The 21,591-nt window shown below is 42.9% G+C and overlaps 2 protein-coding genes across 2 annotated transcripts in view; one reads left to right on the top strand and one right to left on the bottom strand.

The window, feature by feature from the left end:
• The window catches only part of LOC309561428 (serine/threonine-protein kinase TNNI3K), a 466,208-nt gene that overhangs the window by 320,291 nt on the left and 124,326 nt on the right, over nt 1-21,591 (top strand). The window lies entirely within an intron of this gene.
• On the bottom strand, nt 14,777-17,220 carry LRRC53 (leucine rich repeat containing 53; the record flags this gene model as incomplete). Its single annotated transcript, XM_082265659.1, has 1 exon — nt 14,777-17,220. The coding sequence occupies one exon, from the start codon at nt 17,218-17,220 to the stop codon at nt 14,809-14,811; it is 2,412 nt and encodes an 803-aa protein (XP_082121785.1). The 3' UTR covers nt 14,777-14,808.

The raw sequence follows: 21,591 nt of genomic DNA, 5'->3' as shown, positions 1-21,591 counted from the left end.
ATCAACTAAGCAGAATTGGTCGTAGGAAAGAGCCTTGGGGTACCCCACCTACCACTCCAGACCAGTCTGAGTACACGTTATTTATTATCACCCTTTGGACACGCCCCTGTAACCAGTTTTATATCCAAGAACAAACCCTATGGTCCATGCCTACAGATCTCAGTTTGTGGATCTATGGGGGACTGTATCTAATGCTTTTGCAAAATCCAGATACACCACAACCACAGGCCTACCTTTATCTAGATAACAGCTTGCTTCCTCGTAGAATGTTAACAGATTGGTTCGGCAAGAACGACCTTTTGTAAACCCATGCTGATTATTACTAATGATACTGTTTTCATCAGAAAACCCTTGGTTATAGTCCCTTTACATCCCCTCTAATAGTTTACAAACTATCGATTTTAGACTGACCAGCCTGTAATCTCCATGAATATATCTCTTCAATTTTTTGAATATTGTTACTATGTCGGCGCTTCGCAAATCAGCTGGTACGATTCTTGTCAGCATGCTAACCATAAAGATTAGGAATAACGGTCAGAATATAACCTGACTGAGTTCTTTGAGAACTCTTGGGTTTAAGCCATTTGATCCTGGTGATTTATTTCTGTTAGGCTTTTCCAGCCTTTCTGGACAATGGTTTCTGTAAGCCACAAGGTTACATTGTGTGATTTGTTACTAACAGTACAGTTGTGGTTGTTATACCCCTCCTTTTCCTGTGTAAAAACTGAATATACTGTAAGAAAGCATTTTCCTTACCATCTGTAACAAACTTCCCCTATTAATCCTTTATGGGGTCTATGTGCTTCGACCTCAGTTTTTAAAAAATGTTTCACTCTGTTTTGCTATGTGTCTCTTGTGGAACAAGCTTAGAAATTCTGATTACATTCTTAAACGTTTTATTGCATTCCTTAAAGTGTTGAAATGCTGACAATCAGCCCCACCCCGCTTTCTATTTTTTAAACGCCATTTTTTTTTACTTTAATATGACTTTCATGGTGTGGTTTAGCCATTCAGGTTTAACCTTCATTCTTCTATATTTATTGCCCATTGGAATGCACTCAGTGATACCTTTATTTAATATGTTCCTAAAGCACTCCCTTTTTTCCTCAGTGTTCAATGTTTTGAGGATTTGGTCCCATTTAATATCTAGTAGTATTGAGCGCAGTTTAGAAAAGTTGACTTTTTTGAAGTTTAGTTCTCTTGTACTACCCTTGTGCCTCCTTTTACTATGTTTTACGCTGAATGTGATTATGCTGTGATAGCTAGTTCCCAAGTTGTCCCGTATTTCCACATCTGCGACCAGATCTGTATCATTTCTAATTATTTGGTCTAGCAATGTTTAATTTCTAGTTGGGGCATCTACAAATTGGGATATACCATAAAGTTGTCCTGTAAGACATTTAGGAAATGGCAAGTCTTTAATGAGTGAGTTGTCCCTTCTGCCCAGTCAATATCTTGATAGTTGAAGTCCCATTATGATGACATTTCCCTGCCTTACCGCTATTTCTAACTGTGAAAGGAGATCCAACTCCTCCTCTTCCTTCATGTTAGTTTTTCTTAATTTTAGTAAATCAACCTCACCTTGTTCAAGAACACCACTGCATGCTGTGGTATAGCAAGGTTAAATGCATATTTATGTCCACACATCGATGAGAAGCCAGTTTAAAATGGCAGGCAGGTTCACTTTTGGAACGTATCAGAATATACTTGTACTAGCTTGTGTAAAACTGTTACATCCTGGTACACCCCTCATCCTTATTTTCCTCTTGGGGTTTGCTTACCACTACATGGCAAATGAGGTTTAATGTTGTAAAATGTAATGCACTTGGGTGCTAAAAATATGAATGCAAGTTACTCGCTAGGGGAAGAACCTCTGGGGGAATCCAGGAAGGAAATGGACCTTGGGGTCCTGGTAGATGACAAGCTCAGCAAGGGCAGGCAATGCCAAGCTGCTGAAAGCAAAGCCAACAGAATATTAGCATGCATTAAAAAGGGGATTTACTCCAGAGATAAAACAATAATTCTCCCACTCTACAAGACTCTGGTATGGTCGTATCTTGAGTATGCTGACCAGTTCTGGGCATGGGTCCTCAGAAAGGGATGTGCTGGAACTGGACAGAGTTCAGGGAAGGGCAACAAAACTAATAAAGGGATTAGAGGATCTCAGCTGCTATAGGGAAAGACTACAAGCACTGAACTTATTCTCTCTGGAGAACAGACACTTGAGAGAGGATATGATAGCGATGTACGAATACTGTACTGGTGACCTTAGCAAAAAACATTTCAGTGAAAGGGAGTTCAAAAAGACATGCGACCATTTACTGAAATCTGAAAAGAAGTGGTTTAACCTTAAAGGAGTTGTAAAGGCAGAAGTTTTTTTATTTTAAGCATTCTATGCATTAGGATAAAAAGCCTCCTGTGTGTAGCAGCCGCCCCAGCACCCCCTAATACTTACCTGACCCTCATCTCTATCCAGCGATGCCAAGAGTCCCTCAGTCGCCCGGAACTCTCCCTCCTAATTGGCTGAGACATAGCAGTGGCACCATTGGCTCTCATTGCTGTCAATCAAAGCCAGTTAGCCAATCAGGAGAGAGAGGGGTGGGGCCGAATGGCAGCTCAGTTTTTGAATGAACACTCAGAGATGCAGCTCAGTTTGGGTGCCCCCATAGCAGGCTGCTTGCTGTGGGGGCATTCAACAGGATGGAGGGGCCAGGAGTAGTGAAGAGGGACCAGAAAAGAGGAGGATCTGGGCCACTCTGAGCAAAACCAACTGCACAGATGAGGTAAGTATAACATGTTTGATTTTTTTTTTTTTAAACACAAGACTTTACATTCACTTTAATCCACGTAAAGGGTTCTTCACTGCCAGAGCAGTAAGGATGTGGAATTCTCTTCCACAAGCAGTGGTATCAGCAGAGAGTATAGATAGTTTAAAAACTACTATTAGATGGGCATCTTAACGATCACAACATACAGGGATAGGGGAGTTGTGGGTAGTGCAGGAGCTTAACTTCTGTAATTAAATGTTGAATATTTATATAATACTGTATTTAATTATAGGAAGGCTGTTAGCTGTAAACCGTCTTTTGAAAATGCTGGTTGCCTTTGGGTTGAACACTTTCTGATCCAGACCTGGAACAAGGATGCAGAAAGGGAAATCTGAAATCTTGATCTGTATACTTGTCCTGGGTCAATGACTCAGAAAGCCATTGGATCGGTATAACAGCCAGGGAATTACCATTTACAGAAAGAGAGCTCAGCGGTGACAGCCTATGATGGAGCAGAGTTACATAGTCAGTAAGGCTGAAAAAAGACACCAGTCCATCCAGTTCAACCTGTGTATGTGCTTATGTCTAAAGTAAATCATATTTCCCAGCAGCCCCCTGAAGAAAAGGACCACTGCACTCTGTGTGAGAGCAGCAGCCTATCATCTGTGGTCCACCACGCCCCTTGCAATCACTGTACTTCAATCAGCAGGAAGCATGGACATTGCTGATTGGAGCACAAAACTTGTGACTGTTCGGGGGTGTGGCAGACTGCTGGAGATGGACCACACCAGAGTGCAATGGTCTTCATCTTTATGATGCAGCTGGGGAAGGGGGGAAGAATAAATGCAAACCAAAATAAATAGTTAATGATTAATGCCTGCTGCCTATTTCTAACCTGTAAAAGCATAGGTTTCCATGGGCCTTTACCTTGCCCAGGTTGTACTGTGCTGTGACTGTTGGTTGCTTTGGTCATCTCATTTAGACTGACATAGCTAAGAACAGGCAATAAAATATGACGCTGTGATTTATGCGCTGCAATTAACTTATTTGCATCGCTTGATAACAAGCCACATCCAGACAAATAATCTCATATTTACAATGAAGATATAAATTGGTTTATTCACATGCAAGAGATTGATTAAAAAGAATCATTGGAACCATCCTCGACTATAAGAAGTCAAATGTTGCCACCCTGTGGCCAGAAGTTGTATTTATTCACCAACGTAAGTTCATTTGGGGATCATGCTTGTTGCATCATCCAAACAGCATTTATATGTACATAAGTGTGGTAGAAGCTATCCAGAACAGTCCATCTATGTCAGTAATCAGTGTACAGTTTAAATGAGTAGCTAAATATTTTCTTGTTAGGACTGAAGTTTTGTAAATACCACTCATTATTGTAACTGAATTTATTTATGTAATTGACAAATGCATGACTAGGGTAGTTAAGATCCCACCTGTTTAGGATATTACCTGGATCAGTTCCCAACACCACCCCCATTTACCTTTAAATGACAACACTAACTCAGTATTGGGATTAAATAGCCGGTTCAGCCTTTTATTAAACAAAACCATACATAACAGAAAAACATTAAACAGTCAAACCAATCCAGATCAAAGACTGGTTGCAGATCCCTGACGAAACCATCTCCGACAACTTTGGAGTCTGTGATACCATTAACTTAGGCTCTGTCCCCAGCTGCCAAAACACCGCCTAGAGGACTATCCTAGCTGACCACAGACCCTTACCACCTTACACTACCCGGTCGGTCTAGACTGAACCAGACCAACCATAGGACTTCATACCTGAGATGGGTCCCACCATTTTATCGTTCAACACCATGTTTTGGACCCTCGTTAAGGACCCCAACCACCAACGTCCAACCTACTTAGCTGAACCACAGAAAATGGCATCACCAGGGTGGGCGGGGCATTTCTCCTATGATCTCCAGTCTGCAAGTGAAGCCCCTTCACTCCTCCCCTCTAACTACTCTCTCTCCTGCTCCTCCCCATCACATTGTCTGCTCTGCCAATAAGGTAAGAGTCCTGACCTCTCATATCCCAACAACTAATTTAACTCCCTACTGCCTGGTTTTCCTCCCACCCTGTCATGTATCCCCTATGCTTATCATTTTCTTCAAGCTCCGGGCCCTGTCTTTTTGGGCGGAAATGCTCAGAGATTTGTATATGTAGATTTTTCCTGAATGCAAGGTTATATAATGCTGAACCCAAGGCAATAAACTTAGTACACAGTTTAAATACTGCCAAAAGATTTGAATTTGTCTTGAGAATAACACAGTCCTGCCAGGAAGTACCAACAAGTTAATGACCAGACATTTCTGTACTGCAATTTAACAATTTAGCTAGGTCACCTCTCTATCCATAGCCTTTGATTGGGCAGTGAGAGCAATGCAGCATGCTGACCAGCTTATTCCTTTGCTCTCTCCTTCTGTCAGCATGTCCTCTGTCAGCACATGTGCATGCAGCACAAATGATTGGCTCCCAGCATCCCTCTCCCAGTCTATTGTGTATGGAATGAGAGGATTCTTATGTGAGATATATTCTAGTACTTATTCTAGTTGAATAAAAATAAATTTAGGGCCAGTTCACAACACATGGAGTCCAGTGCATTTTTTTGTTCAGCATCAAAAATGCATGGATAGTAGGTTAAATGGTTTTTAATAGCATAGTTCACACCAGTGCGGTCAGTTTCAGGGCTTTCCAGTTCCAGATAAAAAAGTAGAATATGCTGCATTTTTTCTGCATTGAACTGTACTGGAATGTGGTAAAGCACCAGAAATGCACTGAAACACACATCCTTATTTAAAGTTAAGAAAAAGAGGGGGGGAGGGTGGATGCACTGGAACTCATCAAAAACGCATATGAAGAAAAGCATTCGGAATGCATCCAGACTGCGTGTCTATGGTATGAACTGGCCCTTCATTATTATGTAAATAATTACAATAATTACGTTACTAGAAGAAAGGCAAACCAAGAAATTATATGATGTGCCGATGAATGAAGTGTGCAGTGCTACAACCTCCACATAATTGAATCAGCTGGATTACCGGTGCTCAGGCCCAGGTTGCTGAAGCCTTGAGAACATCAAATCCACACAGAAAGCCGGCAGCACACTGCTTGACAGTAACTGTAGGCTTTATTAAACAGATGGATGGAATACAGCCACAAAACGTCAATGTGTTTCTGCCTAAAAGACCTTACTCATGACAAACACACAGCTTAGACAGCAAAACACCAATCACATGTGTGATTGATTAGACTGTTTAACAGAAGTGTGAGTTTGTCATGAGTAAAGGCCTTTTAGACAGAAACGCGTTGATGTTTTGAAGCTGTATTCCACCCATCTATTTAACAACTTCCTGCCCGCCCTATAGGTAATTGAAGGTGGGAAGGTGGTTGCATTATCCTGACCGGACGTCATATAACAGCGGCAGGATAATGCGCAGAGCGGCGATCGGTGATGCGGCGTGTCACTCTGACACACCGCATCTCCGATCTCGGTAAAGAGCCTACTGATGTGTCCAATCACAGCTGGTCACATAGCACACAGGAAGAGCCGTTGATCGGCTTTCCTTAGTTCGTGTCGATCTGCGGCTCTCCTGACGGGGGGGGGGGGATGATTACCAGTGCAGACCCTTGGGGGTGGGTGCCACTGGAACCACCAGGGATGCCCACCCATGACCTCAGGGATGCCCACCCATGATCCCAGAGATGCCCACCCATGATCCCAGAGATGCCCACCATGGCCACCAGGGATGGTAATCAGGGAGCCCACCAGTGCCCTCCCCATCAGTGCTGCCCACCAGTGCCCATCATTGCCATCTATCAGTGCCGCCCACCAGTGCCCATTATTGCCCACCAGTGCCACCTATCAGTGCCCATTATTGTCCATCAGTGCCACCTATCAGTGCCCATCAGTGCCGCCTATCAGTGTCCATCAGTGCCCATCAATGCCACCTATCAGTGCCCATCAATGCTGCCTATCAGTGCCCAGCAGTGCCGCCTATCAGTGCCCACCAATGTTGCATATCAGTGCTACCTATCAGTGCCCATCAGTGCTGCCTATCAGTGCCGCATATCAGTGCCACTCCATCAGTGCCTGTCAGTGCAGCCTCATCAATGCTCATCAGTGCAGGAAAAACATATATTTACAAAATTGTATAACATAAACAAAAAAACTTTTTTTTTCAAACTTTTCAGTCTTATTTTATTTGTGTAGCAAAAACGAAAAAACCTTGCGGTGATCAAATACCACCAAAAGAAAGCTCTATTTATGGGGAAAAAATGACATCAATTTGGTGTAGGTACAGTGTTGCATGACCGCGCAATTGTCATTCAAAATGCAACAGCGCTAAAAGCTGAAAATTGGCCTGGGTAGGAAGGGGGTGAAAGTGCCCGGTATTGAAGTGGTTAATAAAGCCTACAGTTACTGTCAAGCACTGTGTTGCAAGCTTTCCGTGTGGATTTAACGATATGGTGTAGCCTGCGTCAACATGTAGAGGCATCCAGGGAGGAAAAGGGGGGCACACATGCGATGGAATTATGGGACATGTAGTCACAAGGAGGGGTTACAAGGGAGACTTTCTCTAATGTGATGAGTGCACACTCCCAAAAAAGAAGTTCAGGGAAGTGGTGCACAGGAACTCAGAGGCTGCAGCAGTGAACAAATAACATGTTAGTGGTTCTGAACATTTGTTTAATCAAGCAAATAAATACAGTTCCTGATGTAAAAAAAAAAAAAAAAAAAATTCAAACTAAAAGAATTGTGAAGCTTCTGCTATGATTAGGGGTTGGAATACAGCTTGTGTTAGTTTGAGTTAAGGCGGTCACATTGATGTTATATTCACATTCCAAATCATTGTTTTGGAAATGTCTTTCAGGGTCTACAAAAATATTAAAAAAATCTTCCTGAGATTGCAACATGTTTTTTTGGCCCCTATATACATCTCTTTTGTTATAGCCTCCATACACATCCAAGTATAGCCACCATATACATATCTTTGATATAGCCTCCATACGCATCCAAGTATAGCCACCATATACAGGGCCTTGAAAAAGTATTCATACCCCTTTAAATTTTCCACATTTTGTCATGTTACAACCAAAAACGTACAGTTATTTTATTGGGATTTTATGTGATAGACCGACACAAAGTGGCACATAATTGTGAAGTGGAAGAAAAATAATAAATGGTTTTCAATTTTTTTTTTTTTTATATTTATCTGAAAAGTGTGACGTGCGTTTTGTATTCAGCCCCCCTAAGTCAATACTTTGTAGAACTACCTTTCACTGCAATTACAGCTGCAAGTCTTTTTGGGGATGTCTCTACCAGCTTTGCACATCTAGAGAGTGACATTTTTTGCCCATTCTTCTTGCAAAATATCTCAAGCTCTGTCAGATTGGATGGAACAGCCATTTTCAAGTTTTGCCACAGATTCTCAATTGTACATATCTTTGATATAGCCTCCATACGCATCCAAGTATAGCTTCTATATGCATCTCTTTGGTATAGCCTTCATACACATCCCTTTGGTATAGCCTTCATACACATCTCTTTGGTATAGCCACCATACGTATTCAAATATAGCCTCCATAAGAGTGTGTGTGTATTTTCTTTTCTCTAAGTACAGAATTTTAAGAATGTATGTATGCAGTACCGCTGATAGGGGGGGGACCACCAGCCCTCTTGTAGGGGGCCCGAGCACACAGGGGGGCCCACACAGAAAGGGGGATTAGTGATGGACAACAAATACGGAAATCTTCCTCCAGCACCTGAATCTGATCTGTCCTCTCCCTGCTATCAGCTTTTATCTGTTGCGAAAGAGACAGTCGTCCCTCACTAATCCCCCTCCCTGTGTGGCCCCCCCTCCCAGCACTGGCTCTAATGTTATCTCTGCTCAGGTGTTTATTTGTAAATTGTAACTTTGTTTCTCTCTCTCTGTCTCTCTGATCACTGAGCTCCAACTGCCCAGCCTGTATATTTTTCTCATCTCATCTTCTTTTTTATTTAACATAGTTTTTTTTTAGATTTAGCAGGAATTATGCGGGTTATGTTATATTTGTGTCTGATAATAGTGATTTTGTTGTAATTTTAGCTAAATATATCTTTAATATTTTCTTGGGGGGGCCCTGCCAGGTAGTCTGTATGGGGCCCCGCGATTTCTAACAGCAGCCCTGTATGTATGTATGTATAGGTATGTATGTTTTTAGTTTTAGACATACTACTACTTTTATTTTATTTCTTTCATGGATGGATGGGTTTTGTGGTACCATATACAAGATGGTTATTTTTAATACCTTTTTTAACTTATGAATCCTATTTTTTAGAAATCTGTGCAATGACGATTAATTTTTTTTCATTTTAAAAAGGTTTATCTCACGTGTATTTATTTGAGTTATATGGACAATGGTATAATGGTATGAGCTGACCATGATGTATCCGATAATAGTAATTCCAAAAATGAATCACTTACTTTCTCTTATCATCTGATATTTCTTTATCTTCATTTCTTTGCATGTATACATGTATGTGTATAGGGTGTAGTTATGTATGCATGTATATGTATACATTTAGATATGTACTGTATCTTATCCTTGATTTTCTATGATTGTTAGACCTAATAATAATTTACAATGATGTAATGTTTTGCTGCAGCCCTGATAAGGGCGGATTCTTTCTCCATCCTGAAATGAGTTGTTTGTGTTGTTTTTTTTTTTTTAGTATAAACTAATACATTAATGTGGACTTTTATCCTTTGGCCTGGCATTCCTTCCAATAGTGCATGTTTTGTTTAAGCGAAGCGAAGCAGCTGACAGGATAGCAACTGTCAGATCTCATGGAACGAAATGTGGGGGGAATCAAAACATGTTACAGATGTCACCAGAACAGGAATAGAGGGGATATTTTCCAGTGGGGACTCCTCTTCTAGTGATAACCATCAAAGGTGGAATTTCCCCTCATTTTCAGGAGTTTTCCACTCTCTCCACCTCAATTTGGGACAAGAAGTGAAAATGAATTTTCCCAATGAGAAAACTGGAAGCAATTAAAACTACCAAAGTTTATTTTCCTTTACACTCTAACCAAAAAAAAACTTTTTTCTAGATCTCTGATTTAAAGAGGAGTTCCATCCAAAAGAGGAATCTCCGCTTGTCTGCCCCCTTCCCCCCTCTGATGCCCCATTTAGCATCTTTTGGGGTGGGTACCTGGTTCGCTATGGCACACTCTGCTGTAAGTTCTGCCAGCCCATTCACAGAGCGCAGTGCACTGCAGGGAAGATGGCGGTAGCACCCGATAGCCGATTGAAAAAGCGGGTCAGGTGAAGAAACCACTGGATTCCTGGACAGGTAAGTGTCCTAATATTAAACGTCAGCAGCTACAGTATTTGTAGCTGCTGACTTTTAATTTTTCTCTGCAGGAGCCTGGAGCTCCTTGTTAAGTAGCAAAGCATAGCTCCCAGTTGTCCCTTAATTGGGAGGGAGAGTCCCTCCTTTGGAACCAACTTCCTCTTTCTTCCTCACATATACCTTTTTTGTTCTAATGTCAGTGAGCCTGCCAGTGCTCAGTGTGTGGCCTGCTGTGCTCTACCCTCACCTCTCCTCCAGCCTGCTCCATTCCTGCTGCTTCTTTTCCAGCCTGCTCCATTTCTTTGCCCCCTCTCTCACAGGCTGCCCCATTCCTGGCCATCTCTCCTGAATTCTTCCGCAGTCCCGTCCACCTCTCCCCAACACAACTCCAGTTTTGACCGTCTCTCTCCAGCACTGCTTCAGTCCTGGCCACCTCTTCCCAACACTTCTCCACTCCCTCCCACCTCTTCCCAACATTTTTTCAGTCCTGGCCACCTCTCCCCAAAACTGCTCCAGATCACTTCTCCTCAACACTGCTTCAGTCCTGGCCACCTTTCCCCGACACTGTTCCAGATCACTTCTCCTCAACACTGCTTCATTCCTGTCCACCTCTCCCTAACACTGCTCCAGATCACTTCTCCTCAAAACTGCTTCAGTCCTGGCCACCTCTTTCCAACACTGCTCCAGGTAACTTCTACTCAACAATGCTTCATTCCTGGCCACCTCTCCCCAACACTGTTCCAGATCATTTCTACTCAACACTGCTTCAGTCCTGGCCACCTCTCCCCAACACTGTTCTAGATCACTTCTCCTCAACACTGCTTCAGTCCTGACCACCTCTCCCCAACACTGCTTCAGTCCTGACCACCTCTCCCCAACACTGCTTCAGTCCTGACCACCTCTCCCCAACACTGCTCCAGGTTACTTCTCCTCAACACTGCTTCATTCCTGGCCATTTCACCCTAACACTGCTTCATTCCCAGCCATCTTTTCCTAAATACTGCTCCAGTCAGAGCCCCCTCCCCCAACACTGCTGTAGTCCTGGCCCCTTCTCCAACACTGCTGGACCGCTGTTAAAGATGTACTATTCAACTGTGAAAATGATATACTACAGTAAACCTTCCATCTAATCTCTAAATTGTGTTACTTTAAACAGTCGATATAAAGGCAAAGTAGTGGTATAAAGAAAAATAATTGTGTGTTTTTAACCAATCAGTTTTTCTTTACTAATTTAACTAGAGGTGTGTCTAAGTACTTTTTACTAAAAAAGTGTCTCTCTTTCTCATCTCAGAACATTGGAAGGTATGGCAAAGTGCAATGATTTGTTCAAAACATTCACATTTGCTGGTAGCTTGTCAAGCAGGTAAATGTAAAGGAAATATAAAGTGTTTTTAAGAGTGAAAAGGGGGCACTTTTTGCTAAATTAGGTTGATAATATTTTTATTGAGATTCATCATAAAATGATAAAGCAATAAGTGTAAATCAATTTGAATCAGGATACAAAAAAGAAGAAAAGGGGAGGAAATAATAACAATGAATGGAGATTTCCAGCAAAATCCAAACATCTGCATAGGTAATGGAACATTAGCAGCCCTACACAAAGGGCTCAATATTAGATCTACATGTAAAGACAATAGAAATAAAGAGTAAGACAATAGAGAGAGGAAAGAAAGAAAAGTCATAGTAGGGTAACCTCATGTATATAGATGTTAAGTTAGCACAGTGTAAATCATGGGTATTATCTGTAACTAGATTACTGGTCTAAGGCAAAAAGGGCAGTAAGGGGTCCTGTTGAGGAGCAAAAGTGATGTATGTGAAGAAAATATTTGATCAGTTCACAAAGTGCCTATGAAACTTATCCGTATGTACCATAACTTCATGTACTTTTCTCAGGTGTTGTTTTCCCTGGCTTGTTTCTCCTCCATTAGCATATAATCATTCATAAGGTCAACCTACATAGTGAGGGGGGAGAGACAGAAGATTTCCAAAATAGGGGGATGAGCTGTCTGGCCGCTAATAAAAAAAAAAACGGAGATGGCTGGACTTTTGTAATTTAATGCACCCTGGGAGAATAGACAGAAGTGCTATTGTAGCTGAGGGAGAGAGTGTTTCATCTTATACCTCATTATATATGTGGAAGATCTAATTCCAAAAAGGCTGGATGCAGTCACACTCCCACCATATATGCATGTAAGTGCCTCTCGCCCTGTGGCAGAGCCAACATGAATCCGATGAGTTAGAAAATATCCGATTTAGTGCAACTGGGTCTCGGTACCATCTAGATAACACTTAGAAATTTTTCTCCTGGGTATAAGAGGATACCGAAGATTTGTGTGTAAACGTGAACCCTGTATGCCATTCCTCAGGGGATATCTCCATCTCCAGTTCCCTTTCCTACACTTTGGTATATATAGGCAATGAGCCATGAGTGTGAGACATGATCTCTTTATAAATTGTGGATAACGTATGGCGAGGAACCCTTGGAAGTATACACAGTCTCTCAAATGCAGTCAAGGACAGGGGTTAAGGGGCTGGGCTCCTTGGACAGAGAAAGAGTCTCGGCCTCAGTACCTTAGCCGTAGAGTTGTGTGGGTCAACGGTGATAGCGAGGACATAGATATGTAGGAGGCGGCATGTCCCCATAAGAGAGGCAGCCCTGCCTTGTGCAATTATCTATGGAGAAGGCACCAGATTTCGCCCCATTGGTGAGGACCACAGCCAAAGGGGAGGAATAAAATTACATTATTTTGGTGAACAATTTCGGGCCTAAGTCGATCTGCTGCAAAAACAACCAGAGAAATGACCAATTGACCCTATCAAATGCCTTCTCAGTGTCACAAGCCAGAAGGCAAGTGGGAATACGATGTTGATGGGTGTAGGATATAAGGTGTAGAGTCTTGGTCGTATTGTCTCTTGCTTCTCAGCCAAGGACAAAACCGACCTGTTCTCCATAGAATATGGCAGGTAGTGAAGGGGCTATGCGGTTCGCAAGTATCTTAGAAAATAATTTAAGGTAAACATTTAACAAAGAGATGGGTCTATAACTTCCGCAGTTAGAAGGGTCTTTCCCTGGATTGGGTAATACTACAATTTGTGCTTGTAGCATTGAAGGAGAGATAGGGTGGGAGTCGTCTATGACTATGAAGGCTATCGCCATAATTGGGGCTAGTAAGGGTGCAAATGTTTTAAAAAAGCAGGGGGTGAAGCCATCCGGGTCAGGGCTCTTCGCGTTTTGAAGACCCTTGATTGTCTGTAAGAACTCCAATTCTTTGAGTGGGGATTCTAAATCCTCCACTTCACTTTCAGGTATGGTAGGTACTGGTAGGGCCATTTCTTGAATATAGGTAGGGAGGTCTATTACCTCTCGATTGGGTGAGTTGATAAAGCTGGGGGGGAGGGGGGTAACGGAAGGTTATAAAGTGTAGAATAAAAATGGCTGAATTCTGAGACTATCTCCAAACTTGTATTTTGTGGACAGATTGTGGTTCGTCTCCGATATAGGATGCATGAAAGTTGTCTACCACGTTTTTTGGCCTGCGTGTAATGTATATGTCTCATTCTATCTCTCGCAAAGAGGGACTGATCAGCAAATAGACGAAGCAGGTTGCGACGTGCGTTCGAGAGGCGTGTTAATACTGTGGAATCTAGTGTTCGCTTGTGGGTAGCTTCTAAAGATGAAATGAGATTAAGCAGACAGTGGATATCCGCCGTGCATTCTCGCTTCAATCCAGAACAGTGCTGTACGAACACTCCTGGATAACATATTTCAACGCTTCCCAATGTGTCATGGGATGTGTCTGGTCAGCTATGTGATTGTGGACAAAGTCCCTAATGGTCTGAGAAACAGAGCTTGTGCAAGCTACATCCAACAAAAGATTGTCATTTAGCCTCCTTGCCCTTCTTTAGAAGTTCTAGGACAACGACCTAGTGATAAGTGTACTGGTGCGTGATCGGACCATAACCGTAAGCCAATCAAAGTTGTCAGATCCACTTTGCTAAATTAGCTGTGTACATTTTCTTCAGAATATATTTTATATTTTATTTTAATTATATTTTCAAATATATTTTAGATATAGCTAGCCAAGTACCTTGAGCTCCCTGAACTGATTGGGAGAGTAAGGGGCAGTTCAGCAAGCCATATACACTCTACTGCATTGTTCAATACTAACATATATATTCTAGGAGTATAGCAGGGAGCAGACTGAGAAGACTGATAACCATGCGTCTGCATGGTCCAATTACCAGATTTGTGGTGGGTCCATGGCCAAGCTTTTCTGTTGTTGAGTAATGTCACTTACCTGACTATACTTTCCATAGCAGGAGTGACTTGATCGCAAGACTGGCCTAGTGTTTAGCTTTAACTAAGAAGTAATAGTAACCACTTCTGAGCATTAGTGTACACACCACACCTGAATGTTGGCCAAAATATAAAGATCATGGTGGGTACTGGCTCCCCAAAACTCCTGCACAGATATGTCACCAATTGAAGTAAGAAATTTTCCCACTAATGGTCTCCATAATGGTAATGAAAACAACACTGAAATTGCATAAATATTGGTTAAATACAAATAACATACATATTTACCAGGAAAGCTCATTTTTTGGACCTCTGCTAATGATCTCATAATATTTTAAACCCTAGGGACTATTTGCCTAGGAAGTTGCAGTAGAACTGTCATTTTATTTTTTTGCTGCTTGGTTTGGGGGCTCCAGTATTGGCCTTCTCTGGAAGAATAAGGCAGATTTTCTTCTTCTTACTCCCATCTCCAGAAGTGCCTTCATTTTCATTGCATGGATCCGTACTGTTTCTGGCTTGGCGGCCGCTGCTTCGTTCGCTCAAATATTTCTGTATGTCAATTGTTTTGTTTAGGCTTTCGACAACGATGATGACTTTGGAAGTTTCTGACAGGCTGAGCCGTTTCCTCCTGGCCTCTACGGGCGGTTTGAAGCGATTGTTATTTGAGTTATGGGGCTCGCTATGCGGTGGACAGCCAAGTGATGTATGAGAGTCTGTAGCCGCTGGCAGCTCTGTGGTTTTAGGAGCAGAGTCTGAAGTTTCATTTATTTGCCTGGAAATTAAAAGCTCCTCATTCTGCGCTGTCAGTTGTGATTCGCTGTGTAACGCCAAGGTCGAAATACCTGCTTTTAATAGTGGCTTGTTGACCTGTTGTTGGCCTGCAGTCGTTTCATCAAGTTTATTAACCTGAGGTCCTTGCATAAGCGGTGTATAATGAGCTTGCATATGCTCTGTTTTAAGGTGAATATCGTCAGCTGGGCTCAATACGGTATCTTCCACTCCCGGTTGGCTTTCCGAATTTACATCAGAAACTATTTTATTGTTATCTTGAGTATCCATCTTTGCCTTCTCATTTCCTTCCAAACATTTACCTTCTCTATCGGGCCCAGTTTTTTCTGCCAAAGTCTCATCAGGCAAGATGTCAGTGTCCACTCCAATCTCTCTATCTGCAGCTTCATTGATTGCAATGTTTTTAATTGAATTATCGGGTCTGAGCAAGCAGCCCACGCCAGTAATATCATCTTCTCTATTGTCCTCAAAGTGGCCATTGACCTTATTACCCAGCAATGATGAAGCAGCAATATCCATTTCACACTTAACGTTATTTCCACATGACAGGCAGTCTGCTCCTCCAGAAATAACGGTGACATTTGACGACGTTATATCAGGCACGGTTCCGAGTAGCACGCTGGCGTTATCTAGGCTCTCACATTGTTTGTGCAGTTTATCCTCTGTTAACTCTTCGCTCCTGTCTGATATCTCTTGATCTCCAAGCTCAGCGTGGCTTCCACTTTGTTCAGTTGATATGTTTCCTTTTTGATCGCTTTCAGATTTCAAAAGCTTATCTTGCAAACATCGATTTTTGGATGTGTTCAGCATTTCACCTATTACGGTAGAAGTCTCCAAACTCGATACATCATCAGGCCTCTCCTTAAGTGGTCTGTTTGTTGCATAAATAGATTCATTTGTTCTGTTATCCAGCAAGGTTACACTTGTGCCAACCTTTCGTTTAGACCTTTTATCAGGAATGGTTTTGTTTTTGGAAAGCAAACAGTTTGTTTTATCAGCACCTCCTTTAACAATATTCTTAGCAAGACTTGGAGCACTCAGTTGTGTTAGGGTTTGGGTTGTCACCTGTGTCACACCGTAAGCTGATAATGAACTACCACTTATTAATTTTTTCCTTCGTAGCAGTGGTTGGATCTGTTTAGGACTTTGGCCATGTTTTGTGGGTTCTGGGCCACCGCCAGAAGTTTGGTGTGGATGGACTCTAACCTTACGGAATGGTTGCAGGTTAACTTTCACTCTTAAATAATTTTGCTCTCTCTTTGTGTACTCTGTGCCACATACATTGCCATTGATGTATACATCCTTCAAAGAATCTGCCAGGGTCTTTGTGTGTCTGGATTCTCCGACTTCATAGTCTTTTTTATTAATAGTCAGGATATACTTGCTCCCCAGGTGTGGATGAGAAAAGCCTTCCTGATGTGATTGAGGGGTGTTTACCTCCATGTTTAACTCTTGCTGTATGTTTGGAATATAAAATCCAACACTCCTCGGAATATTCACTTTTTTGATCCTAGCTGGCAACACCATGTTGTCATTATTCAAAAAACAATTTTCTTCAGTGACACGAGTTTGAATTTTCCTTTCCTCAAATTTTACATTCCGTGTCTCTGGATCAGTTATTTGTCTTCTCGCTTCCTCTAATTTATCACATTCAATGTATTTACAGATAAGGTCGTTGTCTGACGCTTGAGAAATATCTCTCCTCTCATCCAGAAGAACACCGTGGCCACCCCCTTGTGATCGATGGGCACAAAGCGGCGGCCTGGTGGCATGTATCTTCATTTCCACCAAACCCTTTGTTGTTAAACGACTCATGACATCAGCACTTTGCTGGTGAGAAGGCATTTTTCTTTGTCCTGGCTCCAGCACAGTGTAGTATGATTCTTGTTCGTGTGTGTTGGGTTCGCTCCCAGACCTTTTCTCTGAAGAGATGGATGACCTTCCAATGCTTGTATTACCTGAGGAATCCACGCGAATACAAGACATATTGTTATTATTCATGGTAAAATAACAATCCAATAAATATTATGACTTTAAAAATATATATTTAAAGTGTATGTATATCAGTTTTGAATAGAGTAGGGAAGGACTGAATCCTCTGTTAGGATTTTAAAAAGTCGCTAGGGAGATTCGCCTCTCTATTTGTCCTGGGGGCCATTTTCAATGAGACAGAAAGTGATAGGAAATCCCAAATTTTTGACTTGTCACCAAAACAAAAAGTGAGGGAAAATTTCCCATAATGCAACACCAGATCAAGTAATGACTGTTTAAGGGATAACCCACTTTCCTTTACTTTGCAGATATTTCCTCACTGTTGCATGTCTGAAACAGAAAGTGAATAGAACTTTCCCTAATGAAAAACAGACCTCAAAAACAGACATTTAACCATTCCTTATTCTTTCCAAAACGAATTTAAAAGTTCTGTCTAAACAATATACTTTAAATACTGCTATGAAATTTATATAAACTTCTTCTTCACATCTTAAAAAGGCTAAAAGTGTGTGTGTCAGAAATAGGCTCTTCTGCATTCGGATTCTGAGAATAAATATTTTAGGCACTGGGAACTTAGTAGGAGTTTAGGAACTAAAGAATAGAGCACAAGGAGGGCCTAACCAGAGTGGTGATGGTCATCTATAATGCAATAGGCAGACTGCAGATAGGGAGGAGATATGGGAAGCTAAAGGTCTGTAGATTCTGAATGTTGGTATTTTTCTCCAGCTAGCTTGTATGGCACATGTGAATTACAAAACTAGCTAAACAAAACTACCAATGTATTTGTAAGGAAAACATTTAGATATGTCTATTGCAGTCTGGTATTTAGCTGCATTTCTGGATTACCAATTTAAACTACAAATGTGTTTTAAAGCATTTTAGCTTTTTTAATACATCAATGGATGCCAAGCAAGTTTTCAAATATAACCTCCGGCTTTTTTTGAGTAAACATCGATTTGTGTACATTTAGCCTGTCTGCAGCCTGCACTGTAACTGTAGAAAAGAGCAAATGATATTCAGCTATCCCAGGGTGGGAGTGTGCAGAAAATGAAGAAATAGGATCAGATCATTCACGATTTACATATAGATTTGAGCAAATATTATGCAACAGTCCTTGCAAACAATTCAGTTTGCATGGTTTGGATCTGATGATTCTGCCCATGAATTTGCCCATTAAAGTGGTTTTAAAGGCACATTTTTGCAAAATTAAAATAATAAACATGTTATTCTCACCTGCTCTGTGCAATAGTATTGCACAGAGCAGCCCCAAACCTCCACTTCTGGAGTCCCCTGGCTGTGCTCTTGGCTCCTCCTCTTCTGTGTCTGCCTTCATAGCAAGAGCTTGCTATAGAAGCTGACATGCGGGCTTGTTCCTGAGCCAGGCTGTGTGCATCCATTGACACACACACAGCACGGCTCCGCCCCACCCCCACCCCCTATTTGCACACAGGATTTGACTGACAGCAGCAGGAGCCAATGGTTCCTGCTGCTCCCAGCTAAGCTTGTGAGAGTAGGGAAAGAGGAGGGAAGACAGGGCAAAGGGGCACAACACTTGATTTTTACAAGACAAGATTGATACAGGTAAATAATTGGGGAGGGGGAGGGCACAGCAAGTGGAAACACGTTTTTTTACCTTAATGTAGGGAATGCATTAAATGAGAAAGATGGCCAATGCTTTTTTTGGGTATACCTCTCCTGTGGGTCCCTGGAACAATACACATATTCACCAGCACACCATGGATCTTCAATTATAGTCCAAAACTTTTATTGTAGAGAGATCACATCATGTGTGGCTCAGAAACGTTGCACTTATTCCTTTGTGATGTGATCTCTCTATAATAAAAAATTTTGACTACAATTGAAAATCCATGGTGTGCTGACGATTCTGTGTATTAATCTGTATTATATCCAGTGTCCAGCTGGTAATCGCTACAGCAACCGCTACAGATGAGCCTGTGACCCAGGAATGTGTGCGATGGGAATATAGACAAGACAAGGAGTGCACCTAGTTCTGTACTCCTGTGACACAGATTCAGCTGACAGTGAGCTAAAGTCTGCTGTAGGCTGACGTCACAGGGCTGCTCCAGGCTCTGCAAGGATCCCGACAATGTTGGTATCCATCCAGATGCCTGACCTGCAGCTGGCCCAGCTTCTCGATGCACCAATGAGAGCCTGAGCCATCCGCTCCTGCTCTCTTCCAGCCCTGTACTCCAGTGAGTGTTATAGATGTAGAGCAGTTTATTGGAGCAAACAACAATAAATGCACAGCAAGAGTGAGGAAGGGAGAGCAGAAACAAGCCAGGGTCAAGTCCAGAAGCGAGTAGTCATCCAAGGCGGGGTCGAGTCCAGAAGCGGGTAGTCTACCGATGCCGGGTCCTCTGCCGATGCGGGTTTGAGAGCCAGGAGAGTCATCAGCCAAGCCAGGTCATATACAGAGGAACATTAGGAACAGAAGACTGCTAGCATAGATGCACCTTGGAGCACAAATGCAAGGGCAAGGACTGCAACCCATCAGGTGATATAGTCAGGTGTTCAGCATCATCACTGTGCGATGCCCAGGCAGCAGGCAAGTGATGATGCAATCAGAGTCTATAAGAGGAAGCAGTCTGCACATGTCCAAGATGGCTGCCAACAGGAAGGCAAGGTAAAACCTTGACAATTCCTTCTCCTCAATGGCCATTCCTCCAAAAAAAGTGTTTCTAAAGAAAGCAAACATAGAAAGCGCAGAGAAGGGTGGGAGCATGAACATCAGCGGAGGGAACCCAGGAGTGCTCCTCAGGACCATAACCCTACCAGTGCACCAGGTATTGAACCTGACCTTGGAACATACGAGAATCCAAGATGCTTCTATCCTCATACTCCTCATGATTGCCCACACGAATGGGACGAGGGCGAGTGAAGAAGTATAGCACCTGCTACCCTGGAGAGGATGACTGTGATTAGTGGTCTATCTTTACTGGAAACCGGGGATGAAGAAATTCCACCTAAGGTCTGCCCCCGACAGGACCTTAGGTACGAGCGTTTCCTGGACAGGTCAGACAAGATTTCAGGAAATGCCCATCAAGACCGCAATACAGGCACCAGCCCTCCCTCCTCCTAAAGGGCCCACTCAGCCTCGGAAAGGCGAGTAAACCCCAGCTGCATGGGTTCACAGCCAGATGCACCATCCCCAGGAGGCATGGAAGGTGAGGGAGGAATGGGTGGGAAAGAAAACGTAGGAGCCAATCTGGTAGGAGGCTTCCATAGCAACTCCCTAAACGATGGTCTTTCCCTAAACCTGGTCTCGATCAAAATCAGGAAGAGAGCCTCGAGCACGTCAGGGAGATCCTTGGCCATAATCTCGTCCTTCAATGCTTCGGAGAGACCATGAGAGAAGACAGCCACCAGAGCCTCATTATTCCAGCCCACCTCTGCTGCCAGGGTACGAAATTCAATATCATACTCGGCAATGGTTCGTATACCCTGTTGAATGAACAGGAGCAGCTTAGCAGCAGAGGCAGAGCGAGCAGGCACATTGAATACCCTACGAAAGGAGGCAAAAAAACCCTCAGATAATCAAGTATCACAGGATTATCATTCTCCCATAGGGATTTGCCCAGGCCAAGGCTTTATCCGAGAGCAACAAGATTAGGAAGCCCACCTTGGACCTGTCAGAAGGAACCGCCTGAGGAAACATAATAAATGCCCACTTGCATTAGGAGGCCATAATATTGACTCGGTTCACTCCCATAGCGCTGCAGAAGAGTGGCTGAACCAGTTATCCCTCTGGTAACAGTGACTCTAGCTGCAACTGCAGGAGCAGGAGTGGAAACAGGAGCAGCAGCAGGTATAACAACAGGAGGAACCACCAGCCTAGCGGCACCAGGAGCAAGGTGCGCTGTGCGTGCAAGCAATGTCTGCGACGCCTGAACGAACTGACCCAGCATGGGGAGCGTAGGAGTACCTGCATCATCAGGATTTATGGCCCTTGTGTACTGTCAGGGTGCCAGGAAACCAGACCACACGAGGATGCAGGCAAAATAAAGCAGTTCATTAAAGCAAACAACAATAAACGCACAGCAAGAGTGAGAAAGTGAGAGCAGGAACAATCTAGGGTAGAGTCCAGAGCGTAGTAGTCTACTGAGGCCTGTTTTCTGCCAATGCAGGATTGTCTGTCGATGCGGAGTCAAGAGCCAGGAGAGTACACGGAGGAACACGGAGAACAGGAGACTGCTAGCAGAGATGCACCTTGGAGCACAAATGCAAGGGCAAGGACTGCAACCCATCAGGTGATAGACATATTCAGGTATGCAGCACTATCACTGTGCGACACCCAGGCAGCAGGCAAGTGATGATGCAATCAGAGTCTATAAGAGGCAGCAGTCTGCACATGTCCAAGAT

Source organism: Pelophylax lessonae, assembly GCF_965119305.1.
Source record: "Pelophylax lessonae genome assembly, chromosome: 8".
NCBI classification, from domain to species: domain Eukaryota; kingdom Metazoa; phylum Chordata; class Amphibia; order Anura; family Ranidae; genus Pelophylax; species Pelophylax lessonae.
The sequence above is the reverse complement of the archived record's forward strand: the minus strand, read 5'-3'. Positions and strand labels throughout refer to the sequence as shown.